Raw genomic sequence first — 19,487 nt, 5'->3', positions numbered from 1 at the left:
GCCTTACCTGTCAAAGAGGGGTAATCTGTACGTTCTTTGCCCGTTCTGTGGGCCGCTTGCCCACTGGGTGAGGAGGTGGCTCCACCCGCTGGTGCCCGGATAGAGAGAGCTGAGGCCTGTGGGCTCCCTACCCAGCCGGTTACTGGAAGCTGCCAAGCCCCTGCCCTGCTCCGGGCCCCAAGCACCGCACTGGGCGCTACTGCAGGGGATGCAAAGCATTGGCGGTCCTGCCACCGGATCGCGGGTTTCCGCCCCTTTGAGGCCTCCGAGAGACTGGGTGAAAGGGGAAGGAACTCGGGCATCACCTCAAAACTTTGAAAACTCTCAAAGCGCATGTGGGGTGGGAAGCGCACAGGTTTCTCTCCAACTCTTCAAACTTGCGGAGGGGCTCTTCGCGCACCAGGTGTGGCCCGCGGCCCCAGATCTCGGCTGTCGACTTTAGGGGCCCCTGGTCTTTGCAAGCAGGCGGCGGACTGCAGGCAGCGAAGGCCCCAGGCTCACTCAGGAAGGGTTGCGCGGGTCCCCGACCAGGGCGGGCCCTTCCCCGAGAGCCGGCGCGGGCTGGCACGGAGAGGCCGGGACAGGCGAGCTGCGCCAGGCCACCTGCGCGGGGCCGCAAGGCCGCGCGTCCTCCCGGCTGCGCGCCCGGCTCGGACCGGTTGCCGGCGGCGAGGGGCGGGGGCGCGGGCCGCGGGCCGCGGGCGGGGGGCGGGGGGGGGGCGGGCGGGTGGCGGCCGAGCGGCTTCCCCGAGAGCGGAGGCGGGGCGGGCGGGCTCCGGAGGCGCGGGGGGCGGACCCGGCAGCCGCCGGCACTGCTTGCCCGCCCGCCCGCTAGCACTCAGTCGCGCCGCCAAGCCGGCATGGGAGCTGCGCGCGCCCTCCCGGCCCCCACACCTGTCTGAGCGGCGCGGCGAGCCGGGGTCCGGGCGGGCGACCCGGCGCGGGTGAGTGAGGGCGCCGGCCCGGCGGGGGCCGTGGAACAAAGGGCCGGTGGGCGCGAGGCGGGGGGACCGCGGGCTGCGTGGCTGGGGGGACGGCACCGGAGACCTCGCCTCGGCTACCCTCGGGGCTCGAGGGGTGCGACCGGCGGCCTGGGGGAGCTCCGCGGAGACTCAGGAGCTGCAGGGCATTTGGATCACGCAGTGTCACCCGTGGATCGGGTAGGGAAGGAAAGTTTTGCAACTACCATCTCGGATGCTGGGTGGGAGTAAAGAAAGAGCCCGCTCTGGGCACGCTGTCCTCCGGCTGGAAGATGACAACACCGGCGCCTCTTACGTGCACACACAGACACACACACACGCATACCCTCACTTTTTCCCTTGAGTTTTGCACATACGTATTCCAACAAGATCTGAACATTAATTTTTAAATCCTGGGCATGTGATTGTGAACAAACCTTAGCAAGCAAGGAGACTGCAGCAAAGAGGCTCTTTTCTCTGGTGCCTTGATTGATAACCCTGCGCATCCCTAGAAACTACTGTCCGTGAACTATCAACAGTTGCTGGAAGCAAATATTTCTTCCTGAGCCTGTGGACATTCATCACTAGTTAACGTTTAAAAAAACAGTTTGAAAAAAGTTTCAAAAATGTTTTAAAAGAGGAGGGAGAAAAATTATTTAGATGAAGGAAAACTACCACTCCCCTCCGGAATACAAATTAGGTTTGCTTTCGAACATCTCATGAGAAAGCGGCTGATAAAAAGCCTGTTTGTTTAATTCCCTTTTGGGTGACATCCATGAGACTTCAGAAACAGCCCCTGGCTGATGGAAAGCTCCTGGTTGTTCAGGATCAGTGTTGGCTCAGGGTTGCCTTCTCTTAGCTTCTGAAACTGAACTTGAGGGGTCCCTCTGCCATCCTTAGGAGCAGGTAGGCCAATGCCAGAATCGTTTTGACGAGGCCCTGTGGTAAGGAGTTGAATTTATGGTTTGAAGTCAGCTGTGGCCAAAAGCTGAATTCCAAATTAATATCAGGCTATTTATTGCACTTGTTTCAGAATCATACCTGTGCATAAGAGGCATTTAAAATAGACCTTATAACTGCATCTCTTAAGAAGTCTGTCAGACAGGAGTGGATTGGAGGTGGAGTGGGCAAAAGGAACTTAGGAACTGCCACGAAAGCCACTATCTGTACTTGTGAAAGTGTTTGTGATCATATGTACACCGTCTGCATTTGAATAGATTGTTTCACTTGTATTTTTGCCACTTAAAGTCAAGAGATAACTCGTCATCCTTTCCATTGCCTGAACTGGAAAGGAAGCATTTTTCCAAGGTAACTAATATGGATCTCATTTTTGTAACACTGACAATTTATTCAGGTAGATGGTGAATGTGGGTGCATTTTTCTGTCTGTAGTATAAGTGCCAAAGTGCCCATTAGTGGGTCTGAGAACACTTCTGGCCCCTGTCTGCAGTGTTTAAGAGTCTCAGGTTCTCCTGCACATCTTTTCTCATAGATCCCTTAGGATTTAATCCACCAGCCATTATTCATGCCTAACTCCCCTCCCCCGCCCCCAACTCCAGGGAATTCGTTTCTCATGGTCTCACCATTGACAGTTTTATACTCTGCTCTTGTTCTGCTGCCAGGTTTGTCCCAGGCTCACTAGGGTAGTTCATTTTGCCTAAAATCTGATAGAGAAGAAGTTAAACTTCGTTTGACCACAAGATTATGTTTAGGGTAGCTGGGCTTGTAAATACCCTGCATTTCTTTCCTGTACAAGACTGTAATTCTTAAACCATTATGTGATTAGGTTTGTTTCCCTTTAACAGGTTCTGTGCCTCAGGAAAATGAGAGCATGCCTGGCTGCAGAGTATTCCCAGAGCTTTGTTCATTTTTAGCTATTTGCTTTAGGAATTAGCATGGTTTCACTGTTCAGTATCTCTGGGCAGAGAGTCCATGGAAAAACCCTTGGCCATCCTTCCAGATGGTGTCCAAAACTTTTATCCTCACAAACTTCCCTGCTGTTTCTTCCTGTCATTACCATTTATAGTGGTCACAGGAATTCAGATGTTGGACAACAGAGAACTTATATCCTGAGGATTAGATTTTCCCTGCCAGCACTTCTTTGCTATAGGAGTTAAACCATTATCCCAAACACTTGCCCTCTTGAGGAGACCTGTGTTGTTGCAGTTTTCAAGGTGTAGAACTGGCAGAGAGCCATCTCAGTGCCACGGTCTCCAAGCGGTGATTGTTGTCTGCACATCTGCTAATGTGCAATGTCCCTTCACTGTCAGGTTATTAGTGGGCTTATGAAGTGGCAGCATCTTCATAAGGTATAAATATTTTCAGACAGTGGACAGAGGGACAGCGGCTCACGTTGAGTGTTGGGACATGGAAAGTGTAACCCTCTTGTGAGTCAGATATACAGAGCTGGAAAAGGAATACTGTTTCCATATTACTAAGCATGGCGAGAAAATATTTGCTTACCTTCATTTTCCATTCTTTGTCATTTAGGTGAAGTGATTTATGAAAATACTTAGTTGGGAACTTTAGAAGATAATTATGTATCTAAGGACTCCTTATCCAGTAAAGGCTTATTCCTAGAAATGAAATGTTGTAGACCTGAATTATTTTGTCCAGATTTTTTTAAATTAATTCATTTATTTTTTAACTTTTTATTTGATATTGGAGTATAGTCGATTAACAATGTTGTGATAGTTTCAAGTGTACAGCAAAGTGATTCAGTTATACATATGCATGTATCCATTCTTTTTCAAATTCTTTTCCCATTTAGGTTGTTACATAATATTGAGCAGAGTTCCCTGTGCTATACAGTAGGTCCTTGTTGGTTAATAATAAGGATAAGATTCGGAAATGTTCATTCCTTTTTTAAGGTGTGAGTTTTCCAGACAGTTCTAAAAGGATAAAATGATTCATTTAAAGGCAGGAGAGAATTAAAAATTATGTGACCCATTAGTTACTTTTCCAGTAGTGAGATTATGACTGTTTTCATCCTAGAGTGTTTATGTTTAAATAAACTTATATGGGCATAGCTAAGGCTTACCAAGAGTATAAAAATGGAAACAATAATTGTCTCCTGGGGAATTATCCTAGTATCAGGTGAATTGGGAAATTAATGCAAAGCCACCAACCTAATTTTAAGGTGTTTTATTAATGGGGAAGGGGTCAGGGCAAGGTGTGAATGCCTTAGGAAAGGCCCTGAGTTGAAGTAGGGTGTGTCCCCCCCCCACCTCTACCCCAAGACTTTGCTAAGAGCTTTCTCACCTAGCCATCCTCCACTCCATTCTTGAAAGCTGCCCTCTGCTGGAGGCCTTTGTTTCCTTTGCAAACAGATAAGGGAAACCTTGCCGTCCAGACAGGCAAGAGATGAGCATGATAAATTTTCCTTTTCCTTTCCCCTTGTGCCTCCGCCTTCCACAATTCTTTGAGTAAAAGCTACTGAGCAGTAAATGACAGTGCAGACGCTGTCTATAAACAACATAATGCCTGACCTGGCCTTTTGTGTCCCTGGAAAATTATAAAATGAGAGAATCTTGGACCTGGAAAGACCAGAGCTAGAAGACTAAGAGATCATTGTTCATAACAATTTCTAAATCACCCTAAACACACAATCGGTAAAGGAGTGAGTAACTGATGAAGCTTGTAACTTTAATACAGTTGTCAGTTTAAACCCAGGTGGGGACCTGAGAACATACAACTTTCTCTTCCAATTTCTGATCAGGTATTTAAAAACCAAATCAATTTGGAATAATTTGACCTGCATTAATTTCTAAATCTGAATTAAAGTTTTTTTTTAAATACAGTTTTGTAGCTTTCAGAGTTAGATAGAAACTTTATTGATTTTAAATTTATTTAACTTATTTATTTCTTTTTGGCGGTGTTAGGTCTTTGCTGCTACGCGTGGGCTTTCTCTAGTTGCAGCGAGTGGGGGCTACTCTTCTTTGAGGTGTGCGGGCTTCTCATTGTGGTGGCTTCTCTTGTTGTGGATCATGGACTGCAGGCGTGCGGACTTCAGTAGTTGTGGTGCACGGGCTTAGCTACTCCACGGCATGTGGAATCTTCCCGGACCACAGCTCGAACCCGTGCCCCCTGCATTGACAGGCAAATTCTTAACTACAGCACCACCAGGGAAACCCTAGAAACTTTAATGAAGATATAAAATGTTCTCAGAATAAGGTCTTACCACACAAAATAATGAATAGAGTTGAAATAATAATATAGGGAACTTGTAAGCGATGCTTCAAACTAAGAGAATTAGTGTTTTTGACGTATCTGAAAAGTTTATTTTTAAGGGATTAGAGCTTTACCCTGCCCTGTTGGTTTAGCAGTTTTACTTATAGATGGCTGGCTTCTCCTAAACTGGTTGACTGCCCAGAATTTCTGTTGTGAAGGCTCTGGATTAGATTAGATGGTATTCGTCTAGAGTCTTAATATTCTAGCCATAGTCTGCAGTAGGCTCTTTAGTGCCCTCTAACAGCATCCTGTGATCTGTAAGTGGTCCGGGAGGCCCTTGGCAGAGTCAGCCCTCATTTTGCTGAAGAACAAATTCGATTCTGTGTGTTGAGAGGCTGGAGTGAAGCTGTGGCCAGTGAGAGCCAACACGCATACCCCAGAAAAAGACTTGTTCCTGTGTCTCCACACCCACTAAGTGGTTTCTAAAAACAGTGTTTACTTTTTGAAAGGCAGACATTTTTCAAAAAGGTATGCCCTGGTGACACATGTGAAATGAGGCATGCTTCAAGGCCTTGGAAAGCATTTTTTAAACAGGGCTTTACTATACAGGGCAAGCACTGGGAAAGGTGAAATTAGAATCAATTTTGCCTGAGAGGGGGTTAATTCATTAAGACAAGGTTCCTAGATGGATGTGGGGTTTTTTGGCAATTTTAGTACATTAACAATGTTATTTATTTATTTATTTATTTATTTTTGGTTGCGTTGGGTCTCCGTTGCTGCACACGGGCTCTCTCTAGTTGCAGGGAGCGGGGGCTACCCTTCGTTACAGTGCGCAGGCTTCTCACTGCAGTGGCTTCTCTTGTTGCGGGGCACAGGCTCTAGGCGCGCGGGCTCAGTACTTGTGGCACACGGGCTCTAGACGCAGGCTCAGTACTTGTGGCGCACGGGCTTAGCTGCTCTGCGGCATGTTGGATCTTCCCAGACCAGGGCTCGAACCCGCATCCCCTGCATTGGCAGGCAGATTCTTAACCACTGCACCACCAGGGAAGTCCCTACTTCAGCTTATCTTAAGAAAGAACACACAGAATCCAGAGGTCCAAGCTCCCAAGTATTCCTGTTTTCAAAATATTCTTGGGAGAGAGAGAGGAGGAGATGAGATAGTATGATCTTATATATTATCATAAGTTGTAGATATTTTCAAGGGGCAGGAAGAACATGACAGTAAAATATGCTCATATTATCAACTAGAACATGCCTTTTGAAATCCTAAATCTGAAATTTGTATGTTAATTGGATCCTAGGAGTACAGAGTGCAAATTACTTACGGCAGTAAAGAATTCACACTCTGTAGGACTGTGCCAATGGCACGTGTCTTTAGCTTTATCCATTCGTCCAACCGTTGACATTGTCTATTGGCTGGGGTGTCAGGGAAGAGAATGGTAGGAACGAGCCTGAAACTAGTTCAAATACACTTTTAAAAATCCATCTAGGGGGCTTCCCTGGTGGCGCAGTGGTTAAGAATCTGCCTGCCAATGCAGGGGACATGGGTTCGAGCCCTGGTCTGGGAAGATCCCACGTGCTGCGGAGCAACTAAGCCCGTGCACCACAACTACTGAGCCTACGTTCTAGAGCCCGTGCTCTGCAGCAAGAGAAGCCACCGCAATGAGAAGCCCGTGCACCATAACAAAGAGTAGCCCCCCGATCGCCGCGACTAGAGAAAGCCCGCGGGCAGCAACGAAGACCCAACGCAGCCAGAAATAAATAAATAAATTTATAAGGAAAAAAAAGATAAGCTGAAGTAAACTTGGCTTACTTAACACATCTGTTGCTCAGTGTTAACAGGCATTAATGTTCTCCATGTTATAGTCAAAGTGAGGAGGGGGTGGTAGGTAGGGGTCCAAGATGAAGCCCTGTGGGAAATACATGATTCCTCCTAGTACATATCACACTTGGCAGGGATTCTGGTGGGGGGGGGCATTTCGTCACCTACACAGCAACTTATACAGAGAAAAGGCTGTCCAAGCCCTAGGTATGTCCAAGGTCTGGGTCCTCGGCTAGGAGATGGGAATAATCAGAGAGAACCATCCCCTGAAGTCTCCTGAAGTGTTGTCCTCAGCACACCTAACCCACCCCCAAAGTCCCCCTTAGGGAAGAGGGCTCTACCTGCATTAGCATCCCCTCCATCATCCATTTAGAACCTTTAGTCCTGGCAGTACCCTCAATCAGCACAAACACTTGTGTGCACATACACATGCTCCCCATGATTTCAAGGATTTAGAGAAATAATTAGATATATTTCCTCCATGCCAAAGGGCCCAGGGACCCTTCCTATTTGGAAAAATGGAGAGAAACAGTTTCAAGGAATCAGGAAGTCCCAAGGAATTGGCTTTTCCAGGACTTCATTTCTTTCTTTTCTAGCCACGCACTTGACAGAAGTGGAATCAGAAAGAGTCAAGCCAAACAGACCCCAGAGGCAGGTGGGGCAAGCACATACTGGAAAACATGATGTGTGCATATTGGGAGTGGGGCTTGGCGTGCTCAGCTGGACGAGATCAGATCAATGGGATTTTCCAGTTTTATGTAAAAGAAAGCAAAAGGCACCCAGAAGTTGCTAGCAGCTCTGTATTCTCAAAGAGGAAGCGTGAGAAGAGTGAAACAGTTTCTTCCTGACTCCCACTCCCACTATGTCCCACTAGCTTCTTAAGACCTAACCCCTCCTTGTCCTTGTTTTGGGGTCCTTGACTGTGAATGAATTAACCTACCTGCTATTCAGCTTCTCTTGAACAGAAGGTTCGGAGCCAGTCTGAGCCAACTGATGCTTCAATATTTATAAGAGTACTTCCAATCATCTTTGTTGTTGTTCCTCTAGTGGGATGATTGTTCTGGGTCTTTAAACATACCTTTCAGGATAAAATCCAAACTCCTTCATCTAGTATACACAGCCCTGCATAACGTGGCTCTCGCCTGCTGCTTCCACCATGTCCTCTGTTCCACCCTTGCTGAGCTTAATGTGTTACTGAAGTGACTTGTACTGTTGCCTGTCTCCTTGCCCTTGCATAGACGGTTTTTCCCTCTAAGTGTCCCCTTCACTCTCTTAGCTAATTTCTGTTCAGCTTTAACACCCATCTCAAGCATCACCTCCCCCAGGATGCCTCCCGTGTTCTTCTCCCCACCACTGGATTCCACACCCTTTCTCTGAGCTACCACGTCATCCATGCGCATCTATGTCATTAGCACTCAGCGTGCATCATTCAAAATACTTTTTCACAGACGTAGAGAACAAACGTATGGATACCAAGGGGGAGGGGGGGTGGGATGAATTGGGAGATTGGGATTGACATATATACACTATTGATACTATGTATAAAATAGATAACTAATGAGAGCCTACTGTATAGCACAGGGAACTCTACTCAATGCTCTGTGGTGACCTAAATGGGAAAGAAATCCAAAAAAGAGGGGATATATGTATATGTATAACTGATTCACTTTGCTGTACGGTAGAAACTAACACCACATTGTAAAGCAACTATACCCCAATTTAAAATATATATATATTTTTGAGCCACACTAATCATTCCTTCATTCACTCTTCATAAATACAAACTATCCATTCAATAAATCTTTGTTGAGTTGCTAGCATAGGCCCAAGTTCAAGGCATTTAGACTAGCTGGGAACACAGATGCACAGACCTGAAAAAGTAACCAATAGTTACTTGAAATAGGAATAGAAATAGTCACAGTGTGATACTTGATGCAATATTAGAGCTTTAGATCTTTGACAAGACCCTGGTAGTGTACAACAAAATCCAAAGGATGAAGGAATATTGGGTTTGTCAGAGACCTGGTTACTCTGAAACTAAACTTATAATAGTTAAAGTTGTTCTAAATTCAAAGCAAAGCAAAACAAATAAAACAAAAAAAGTCTCATTCCCTCTTCTCAATCACTCACCATTTAAAAGCAATCAGAGTCCCAGTAAGTGTGACGCTGTGGACCCATCCCTCCCTGATGCCTTAGTCATTCAATAAACTGTGTGATTTAAATTTACCCTCGAGATGAGCAAGTTACTCTGAACATTTTCGAAGTACATCCTATAATGAGATTGAGAGGAAGGAAGGAAAGAAAGGCAGGGGGACCAGGAAGGTAGGAGAGGATGAAAGTATAGAATCAAGCACAAAGAAGGCTCAAAATTGTATGGATGTCAGGGCTGGTCAAGCAATTCATCTGTGAATTAATGACTCCATGCACCTGCCCTGCAGCAGGCTGCCCTTAGGGACACCTTAAACATCAAGGGGAATGAATACCCAATTTCATTTTGGGCACCCAGCCACAGGAACAAACAAGGTCAAGCCCTTGCGTTGTGAGTGAGACCATTACCTAGGGATTCCTCTCCACACCCCCGATTAATGAGCAGGGTTCACAGTGTTAAAACAATGACAGGCATGCCCCCAGGCTGCCTCCCCAGCAAAGGAGAGCTCAGCCTCTTGCCCTCCTGACCTGCTTGTCTTTGTTCCTGCAGGGTGGTGCTCAGCATGGCGGGGACCCCAGGGCTTCTCCTCCTCTCCGTCCTCCTCTGTGCTGTTGGGCAGGTGAGCCCCTACAGCGCCCACTGGAAACCCACCTGGCCTGCCTACCGCCTCCCCGTGGTCTTACCCCAGTCCACCTTAAACTTGGCCAAGCCACACTTTGGGGCCGAAGCCAAATTGGAAGTGTCCTCCTCGTGTGGCCCCCAGTGTCATAAGGGAAGTCCACTGCCCACTTATGAAGAGGCCAAGCAGTACCTGTCCTATGAAACCCTCTATGCCAACGGCAGCCGCACCGAGACACAGGTGGGCATCTATGTCCTCAGAAGTGGTGAGGGTGAGTCTTCGGGAAAGTCTCGAAGGAAGCGGCAGATTTATGGCTACGACAGCAGATTCAGCATTTTTGGGAAGGACTTCCTGCTCAACTACCCGTTCTCAACATCGGTGAAGTTATCAACAGGCTGTACCGGCACCCTGGTGGCGGAGAAGCACGTCCTCACGGCTGCCCACTGCATACACGATGGGAAAACCTACGTGAAAGGAACCCAGAAACTGCGAGTGGGCTTCCTGAAGCCCAAGTTTAAAGATGGTGGTCGAAGGGCCAACAACTCGAGCTCAGCCGTGCCCGAGAAGATGAAATTTCAGTGGATCCGGGTGAAGCGCACCCATGTGCCCAAGGGTTGGATCAAGGGCAATGCCAATGACATTGGCATGGATTATGACTATGCCCTCCTGGAACTCAAAAAACCCCACAAAAGAAAGTTCATGAAGATCGGGGTAAGCCCTCCCGCCAAGCAACTGCCAGGGGGCAGAATCCACTTCTCTGGTTATGACAATGACCGACCGGGCAACTTGGTATACCGCTTCTGTGATGTCAAAGATGAGACCTATGACCTGCTGTACCAGCAGTGTGACGCCCAGCCCGGGGCCAGCGGGTCCGGGGTCTACGTGAGGATGTGGAAGAGACAGCAGCAGAAGTGGGAGCGAAAAATTATTGGCATCTTTTCCGGGCACCAGTGGGTAGACATGAACGGTTCTCCACAGGATTTCAACGTGGCTGTTAGAATCACCCCTCTCAAATATGCCCAGATTTGCTATTGGATTAAAGGAAACTACCTGGATTGTAGGGAGGGGTGACACGGTGTTTCTTTCTGGCCGTTCTTAATGGTCTTCTATTTTAGGAGAGGCCAAATTTTGTCATTGGTGTGTGTGTATGTGTGTGTGTGTGTGTGTGTGTGTGTGTGTGTGTGTGTGTGAAATGTGTTATAATATCTTTTACCTAATTTTTTTAAATTGCAAGATGACTGGCTGTATTATTTGAAAACTGGTTTGTGTATCATATATCATTTAAGCAGTTTGAAGGCCTACTTTTGCATAGAAATAAACAACATACTGATGTTTGGGTCAATAGGGAAGATTTAGTGATTAAGTTAATCTTTCACCTTTTGAGAACTTTGATTTTTATTTCATCTGAACTTGTTTCCAAAGCTTATATTAAATACGTGGCATATGGGAGACATAAATTCTTACGTGTGTGTATTTTCTCCTGAGGTTCAACTTGCTTTGTTTTGTTTCTTTTAGTGCCTAATCATTCATGCTTCCAGGCAGTGTTCCCCACCACATACAACTCTTAGGAACTTTCACAGTACTTTTTAGACAGGCAGTTATAATATTTTGGATTTGGGGGTATTTGCACAGAAGTCCTAGATCAGTAAGATAATTTATTGATTACACTGGTACACGTATTAAACTGTATCCTACAGTAAGTATCCCAAGCATCTTTCAGTTTTGAAATAGTTTCTCTTCTGAAGACTCTTGCTGTACTTTCTGGGAAGCCTTGGCATGTGGCTCTGCCAGCGTTTGTAGTCACACCAGAGTAAGCAAGATTGTTTATGCCAATCCTTCCACTTAACAGGATTTCACTCACATTTCTTGAACTAGCTGTTTTCCAGGAGACAATAATCAGGGCCTAATTAGAACAGGCTGTATTGCTTCCCAGCTAACAGTTGTGGTCACACTAAAAACAATCATTGTATTTTACCCCTGGAGTGTAGCACATCTCATGTTTTATCATTTGGATGGAGTCATTTAAAATGAATTAAATTCCAGAGCACAATGGACACATTGCTTGGCAGATGTCACAACAGAATAACCACTTGTTTGGAGCCTGGCACAGTCATCCAGCCTAATCAAAATTATTCTGCATAGTTTTCAGTGCGCTTTCAGGGAGCTGTGGACTTGTGCAATTTGGAAACTTTTCTCTCTTACTTATTTTATAGTAAAAATATTTGGAAAATGCTTTAAGAAAAACCAATATGGCTTTTTTTTTTTTTTTTACTAGTTAAAAGGGCCTCTTTTACTAGAATTCTCCAGGCTACAGACACCCATAATCAAGTACAAGAGTAAAAAATGAAAATTGGGAATGCAGAATGGATCAGAATCACCACTTCAATAAATGTCTTTATGAATGTTTTATCAATATGATCATCACAGTATATAAGGAAAAGATTTAGACTCGTTTTATGTTTTCATTCTATGCCTCTCAGCCCGAGCACTTCTTTCTAAATGTATCAGTAGAGACAAAAAAGCAAATGAATTACAAGGCAGATATGTGGTGTGCGTGCACCCCTGACATTTGCAGCCTGCACTGTGACTATTTATTTGTGAGGACATTGAACTACAGCAATGATGCTTAAACCTTCTCCGGGTGACTTTTGGCTTATGTTCCTCGCGCTTTTCAGAAGAATAATCCTGATAAAGCACTCAAGAAACTACAACCATAGTGCGTTCCTCAAATCACGTAAGAAATACTGTGCATAGCAGAGATGCAAGGCCACCAGGAATCTTTGGATTTACACTACGATATGCTTTGGAATCTAACAGGAATCTAGCCTGAGGAAGAAGAGAGGTCTCCATCTCTATGTCTGGTATTTGGGGGTTTTGTTTGTTTTTGCTCTTGCTTGGTGCTAAAGGAAGTTTGCTGGACACCTAGACCAGAACTGATTTTTTAAAAAAATATAGATAGGGCTTCCCTGGTGGCACAGTGGTTGAGAGTCCGCCTGCCGATGCAGGGGACATGGGTTCGTGCCCCGGTCCGGGAGGATCCTACATGCCGCGGAGCGGGTGGGCCCGTGAGCCATGGCCGCTGAGCCTGCGCGTCCGGATCCTGTGCTCCGCAACGAGAGAGGCCACAACAGTGAGAGGCCCGCGTACTGCAAAAAAATATATAGATAGATAGATAGATGCTCCTTCTATGAAGCACATTGATTTCTTGATTTTGATTTTTTGCAATGCTGAAACTCAACAAGGGTGGGCAATGGCACAAAGTCAAAATAGTACAATATTTAGTTCACAAGTAGATGTAATTTACTAAGAATATTACCCACAGTCTATATACAGCATAATTCATAGAATTGTAAAAGAAGACTATATAATACTTCAACGTGTCCACCTTTTCAGTGGTAATAGACAGAAGCATCGTATTGAAATATCATGGAAGTTGAAATAAAGAAAAGCCTCTTGCAATATTATTAATATAATTAGTGCTTTACATATATTAGTTGTACATTGTAAGGACATACTCCTAGTAAGGCTAGTAGAACAACGTTTCCTGAAGTGTGTGCCTTCAACGCTTATCCTTCCAGATTTTCTACCAAAAATAAAAATGGCACCTTCATCAAGGCGGAGGGGGTTGCCTCACAATATTCCCTCTCTTTATTGGGGATTCACTTGCATGTTTGCACATTAAAAGCTCTAAGAAGTCCTGTAATAAAGAGACATGTTTTAAAATCTGCATTTCAATAAGCACCTTTGATCACGGAAACCTTGTTTTCTCATATCATACCTACGAGTGATTTAGTGTTCTAATGAACACATTTTGGGGATTGCTGTAACAGCCTTCTGGTCTAGGTGGCGCTGCAGAAAGTATGAGTCCCGAGTGGTGTCAGGTACCGGTGCCTTTTGGGTTCACCGGAACCCCGCATCCAGATTTGGAAATGTTCAGAAGGTGAAACAGGAGACAGTAAACTTGAAACATCATTTGTTGTTGAGAATCAGAAGGTTGTGGCAGAACTGGGGACACATATTTTCCATAGACTACAAAGTTTTGAATTTCAGAAAGGAGCCAGTCCCAAAAAAGCGGGGGGAAGGGAAATAGGGCTAAAAGAGATACAGAAATATGAACTGGCCAGTGGCAGAGTTGTACCTGTGTTCTCTCTTTACCCTTTTTGGACCAGAAAATGGATTTGTTAAAAAACCTGTTAAGTAAAGCGGAACCCCAAGATCATGCTCTTCACTCATTCTACCTGCTCAGTGGGAGGGCAAGCCCGCGATGACACCTGGGTCAATGTTTAATGATGTCTCTCTAACACCTCCGGGGGTCTTTAGTTTCGAACTAGTGAAGGATGACAAGCCTACACTGGGATAAAGACTCCGGTCTTTCCGCCCTGTGCTAGCTGAAGGGTAAGTGGCAGTCATCCAGTGTCCGAAACAATTTGGACAGCAGTCCTGAGCATTTCCTCTCTCACGGCTGGTCAGAGCTCGCGGCCAAGGAGGCTAGTGGACCGTGCCTGCACTAGCCTGGCTTTCCCTCCTGCTTTCTCTGAGATTTACTGCTCATGTCTGTCCTTTTTCTTTGAATCAGCTCAAGGGTGCCTTGAAATTGCCTCCCTCAACTGATTTTTATGAATATTTGGTAGAGTGGCCATTCAATTTATCATACTTTTTTGAGACTGACTGAAAGGGAATTCTATTAATAATGAGGCAAGGGCAGCAGGCACACCACCGGTAGGTACTGGGAAATCCAGCATGTCTGGTCACTTAAACTGGTAAGCCCTGCAAAGCACTGTATGGAATGCGGACCGACAGCATCTTCATGAACCTAGGAACACAGTGGGGCTGCACGCCTTCTTTGCCTAGATCAGCATTCTGAGGGCCTCTGATAGGGGAAGGGCATTTAAAAATCCTTCCAGTGGGATGGGGTCTAGAGTCCCTAGGTGGTAAACACAAACCATTTCTAGCAGATGAACAACCCATCTGTTTATAGTCTTCTGTTTCCCCAGAGAAGGGAATAAACCAGCTTCCAGAACAAGAGTAAATAAGACTGAGAGCTAGGGCAACAGACTGGTGTTGAGGGGGACGACGGCCTTGGAGTTGGGCCGACTGATTCCATAGTTGCCTGCTTCCTTTTGGTGAATAAATCTCAATGCACTTCAATTTATTGTGTTTTTTTTGCGGTACGCGGGCCTCTCACTGTTGCGGCCTCTCCCGTTGTGGAGCACAGGCTCCAGACGTGCAGGCTCAGCGGCCATGGCTCACGGGCCCAGCCGCTCCGCGGCACGTGGGATCTTGCCGGACCGGGGCATGAACCCGTGTCCCCTGCATCGGCAGGCGGACTCCCAACCACTGCGCCACCAGGGAAGCCCTCAATTTAAAACTTAAAACCCTCCTCTCTGATTTAAATATCCTCTCTCTCTGGGCTCCTACTCCTCCAGGGGGCTGGGGTAGAACAGAAGAAGAGGAAAAGGGCAAACATCTGGGTCCGCTCCTCAGTGGTTGCTGCTTCTTAGATAATACCAGCTCTTTCATCCTCCTTAGCTCTTCCCTCTGGTGATGTAACCCTCTGCCTCCTGCTGCCGGCACACTCTTACCTGGAAGACAGGCCTCTCAAGTGGTTAACCAGCCAAATATCCCAAGTCCAGCCATAGTCTTCCAGGCTGGCATTACCCATGAGAAACTCACAGGCTTGCTATACCCAACTGTGAGCTAGCTGCCCATTGAAGATCTGGGGAGAAAATATTCTAGGCTGAGGGAGCTGGAGTGCAAGGGCCCCTGGCAGGATCAAATTTGGTCTGTTCAGGAGGTGAAATGGGTGAAAGGGTTAAAAAGTATAAACTTTCACTCTAAAATAAATAAGTCATAGGGATGTTATGAGGAATATGGTGACTATAGTTAATAATACTATATTATATATTTGAAAGTTTCCAAGAGTAGATCTTAAAAATTTTTATCACAGGAAGAAATTTTTGTAACTATGTATGTGACGGATATTAACTAGACTTATTGTGATGATCGTTTCACAATATATAGAAATAGTCAATCATTATATTTTACATCTGAAACTAATATAATGTTATATGTCAATTATATGTGAATTTTTTTAAGAAAAAGAATGACACTTAGGTTTGGGGGCTGAGCATCCAGGTAGATTCCAGGTGCCATTTGCTGAGATGGGAAAGAGGATCAGGTTTGGGATCAAGAATTTTGTGTTCTGCTGGTGGGAATGTGAATTGGTACAGCCACCATGGAGAAAAGTATGGTGGTTCCTTAAAGAACTACAAATAGAACTACCATACGACCCAGCAATCCCACTGCTGGGCACATACCCTGAGAAAACCATAATTCAAAAAGAGTCATGTACCAAAATGTTCATTGCAGCTCTATTTACAATAGCCAGGACATGGAAGCAACCTAAGTGTCCATCATCGGATGAATGGATAAAGAAGATGTGGCACATATATACAATGGAATATTACTCAGCCATAAAAAGAAACGACATTGAGCTATTTGTAATGAGGTGGATAGACCTAGAGTCTGTCATACAGAGTGAAGTAAGTCAGAAAGAGAGAGACAAATACCGTACGCTAACACATATATATGGAATTTAAGAAAAAGACAATGTCATGAAGAACCTAGGGGTAAGACAGGAATAAAGACACAGACCTACTAGAGAATGGACTTGAGGATATGGGGAGGGGGAAGGGTAAGCTGTGACAAAGCGAGAGAGAGGAATGGACATATACACACTAACAAACGTAAGGTAGATAGCTAGTGGGAAGCAGCCACATAGCACAGGGAGATCAGCTCGGTGCTTTGTGACCGCCTGGAGGGGTGGGATAGGGAGGGTGGGAGGGAGGGAGACGCAAGAGGGAGGAGATATGGGAACATATGTATATGTATAACTAATTCACTTTGTTATAAAGCAGAAACTAACACACCATTGTAAAGCAATTATACCCCAATAAAGATGTTAAAAAAAAGAAACTAACACACAGAATTGTAAAGCAATTATCCTCCAATAAAAATGTAAAAAAAAAAAAAGAAAAAAAAGAATTTTGTGTTGGTCATGTTGTGTTTGAAATATCTAATGGACACCCAAGTGGTGATGTCAAGTGAGCGCTTGAATTGTTAAGTAAGGATCTCTGACAGTGAAGCTAGTAGAAAGATCTTGAATTGGCATGTAGATGGCACGTAAAGCCACAGAGTGAGAGAGTATCACCTGGGGAGAGAAGGAGCGGAATGAGGCTTGAGGAGAGGGCCGAGGATGGGATCCTGGTCCACCATCATTTAGAGATGGGGCTCATAGAGGAAAAGGAGGAGGAAGAGGCAGCCAAGAGGCTGAGAAGAGGCCGCCAATGAGGGCAGAGGAAAACCAGGAAAGTGTGGCCTCCCAGAAGCCAAGAGAAAAAAAGTTCAAAGCCAAGTGGGGGAGGGAGGAGGGCAAAGGGGCAGGACAAGAAGAGGTTGTAACCAGAAATGTCCTTCTGGCTGGTGGGCAAGGCAAGAGGTGGTAGGCAGGGGCCCAGTAAGGAGCCACCTGGTCCTCCAAGCAGAAACTCGCCTCGTGCAGTTCTGTGCTCCCCACTGCGTGAGCACAGGCTCTGCTTCCTCGTTGCCTGTGATGACTGACTAACCGAATCCTCAGTGGAGCCCTCAGGAAGTGCAAGGATCCAGGGCCACGCGCTCCCTGGGGGAGTCCAAGGGCAACAAAAACAGGGGCTCAGGGAGGCCCACGGCCATCCCCTTCTGCCCAGCCTGATGTTCTCTGAGGATAGAAAGCGCAGCGTGACTCTTCGGTGTGGGGGGTGTGTGTGTGTGTGTATCAAGTGTGTAAAAATACCAAGTGCTCTCTTAGTCTTGATTTATCACTGTCTCTCATCTTCAGACTTTAAAAGGACTAAGACACGCTCTTTCATAAAGGGTGAGGACAGGTCTGAGAAGGTCGAGTTCCAATCCAGTGAAGCAAGACTGAGGTGTTTGCATTGGAGAGAATGAGGAGAATCTCGGAAAATGAAATAAACAGAGCGCGCGAGTGGAACCGGAGTAGCAGCCTTGGGAACCGCAGCTCAGCCTTGCCATCAACTGAGCTGTCTTCTCAGGAAGGCCTCCCCTGACCGTCTTCTCTGAAAGGTCAACTCTCCGCAGCCCCCGCCTCAGACAGGTCTGACTTCCCTTCCCTGCTTTAACGTCTCTGCTTAGCACTAATCAATATCTCACATACTCTATATTAATTTCTCTTGTTTGTCCCCCACTACTAGAATATAATTTTGTGAAGACAGGGATTTTTGTCTGTTGTATCCCACACTTAGACCAGTGGCTGGCCCTTCCCCCATCTCTTCAATTATTCAGCCATTCAATTATTCATTCAGCAAGAAGCCCTTCTTGGTGCCATTCACTGTGCTGACACTGGAGTTGCAGAGACAGATGAGACACATCCCTGTGCTCAAGGTGTTCCTGTGTCCTCTCCTTTTGAGGTCACTGTAGTCCTGACTCTTGCTCTACTCCCCAGAGAGGTAAGGCTCAGTCACTACCCTGTCTACAAGAATATCTTGGTGTCAGAGAAATGGAATTGCCACTTTGTAAATTGAACGAATTGAATGTTCCTCTCACATTTTAATAAATCTTTTAGTTAGATCGTCCTGCCTGGTTAGTGCCTTTCTTTTCTGGGATTTTTTAATACTGCTCTGCATCCAGTTTCCTGATGGAAAATGCCATGTTTGGTAAACCAGTATAACTCAGGCATGACTAATATCTTCCATGGATAAGCCTCGCTTATAAGTGAGCTTTATAAGTGAGCTCTGGAGGCAGACTGCTAGGATATGAATCCCAATTTTAAGCTGAGCTCCAGAGCTCAGCTTATATATGGACATAAGGACATTGTCCTTTAGCATTGACACATTTAATCACTCCAGGATGTTTGCTAGACCAGATTTAGAGGATCACCATTTTTTTTTCTATCCTCATGGGGAAAATGTGTTTGTTGATTGACTCTAACATAATATCAGGAAGAATTCATTCAGTTCCCCCCCTTTTTTTGATCAGCTTCTTTATGCCTCATTAAGTTCTTCAAGTTGTTTAATGTCCCACATTCTCTTCATTTGCATTCATCTGAGGACTTAAAATGGTAAAATGTTATGGAGAATCACTCATAAAAAATAATTTGACTTGAAATCCAGTTATTTGTAATACTCACTGTGTGAAAGGATAAAACATAATTATGATTACACTTGAGTCTATACATCCAGACATGAACATTGTAATCAGATTTCTTTTCAGTCCATATTTTTTCAAATGGCTCATTTTTGTTGAAAATATAGCTCTTCGGAGTAAGAAAGAGCCTTTGATTTGATTTTTTTTTTATGACTTTCTTACTGTGAGCTCTGTTTCCCTAGACATTTTCTTTTTAATTTATAGTGTATTGAATTATGTTTTTCTTGACTCTGGAGCTCCATAACCCTTTTACATAGTGTTTGTTTTAGATGCCATTTTAAAAACCTTATCTTTTGAAATGTTATCAATCTGCCTAGAGAGTCAAGCTGGTGCTTTGGCAAATTTTAAGCTCTTTAGATGGTTACAATTGAAAAGATAAAAAACAAAGTAAGAAATCCTGTGATTGCAGATCAAACTTTTCTAAGTGGCTGGCCAGCATTTTTAAAACAAACTCTATACTTTTATTAAAGTGCCCTATATTTCTGGCTCACTGATTGTCACCATGTTGTAGAGGTGAGACAAAGAGGCTTCTGTGGTAGACCTGAACATCAATTAGAGTTTCTTTTGT

At 45.2% G+C, this 19,487-nt stretch overlaps 1 protein-coding gene across 2 annotated transcripts; it reads left to right on the top strand.

The window, feature by feature from the left end:
* Nucleotides 1-343: 343 nt before the first annotated feature.
* PRSS23 (serine protease 23) lies at nucleotides 344-11,604 on the top strand. 2 transcript variants are annotated; one of them, XM_082660652.1, is made up of 2 exons: nucleotides 344-403; nucleotides 9,649-11,604. In XM_082660652.1, exon 2 carries the CDS (start codon nucleotides 9,662-9,664, stop codon nucleotides 10,787-10,789), a length of 1,128 nt encoding a protein of 375 aa, XP_082516778.1. In that variant the 5' UTR covers nucleotides 344-403; nucleotides 9,649-9,661; the 3' UTR covers nucleotides 10,790-11,604. The 2 variants fall into 2 exon arrangements, with proteins under 2 accessions (XP_082516778.1, XP_082516777.1); XM_082660651.1 differs by lacking the exon at nucleotides 344-403 and adding an exon at nucleotides 826-944 and having other exon boundaries at nucleotides 9,649-11,602.
* Nucleotides 11,605-19,487: the final 7,883 nt, after the last annotated feature.

The sequence above is a fragment of the Grampus griseus genome, assembly GCF_964374135.1.
Source record: "Grampus griseus genome assembly, chromosome: 8".
Classification (NCBI taxonomy): Eukaryota; Metazoa; Chordata; class Mammalia; order Artiodactyla; family Delphinidae; genus Grampus; species Grampus griseus.
Note: the sequence above shows the minus strand (reverse complement) of the source record. Positions and strands in the feature narration are given on the sequence as shown.

Excerpts from the sequence above, each read along its gene's own strand:
- PRSS23 (XM_082660652.1), top strand. The coding sequence starts at position 9,662 with ATGGCGGGGACCCCAGGGCTTCTCCTCCTCTCCGTCCTCCTCTGTGCT.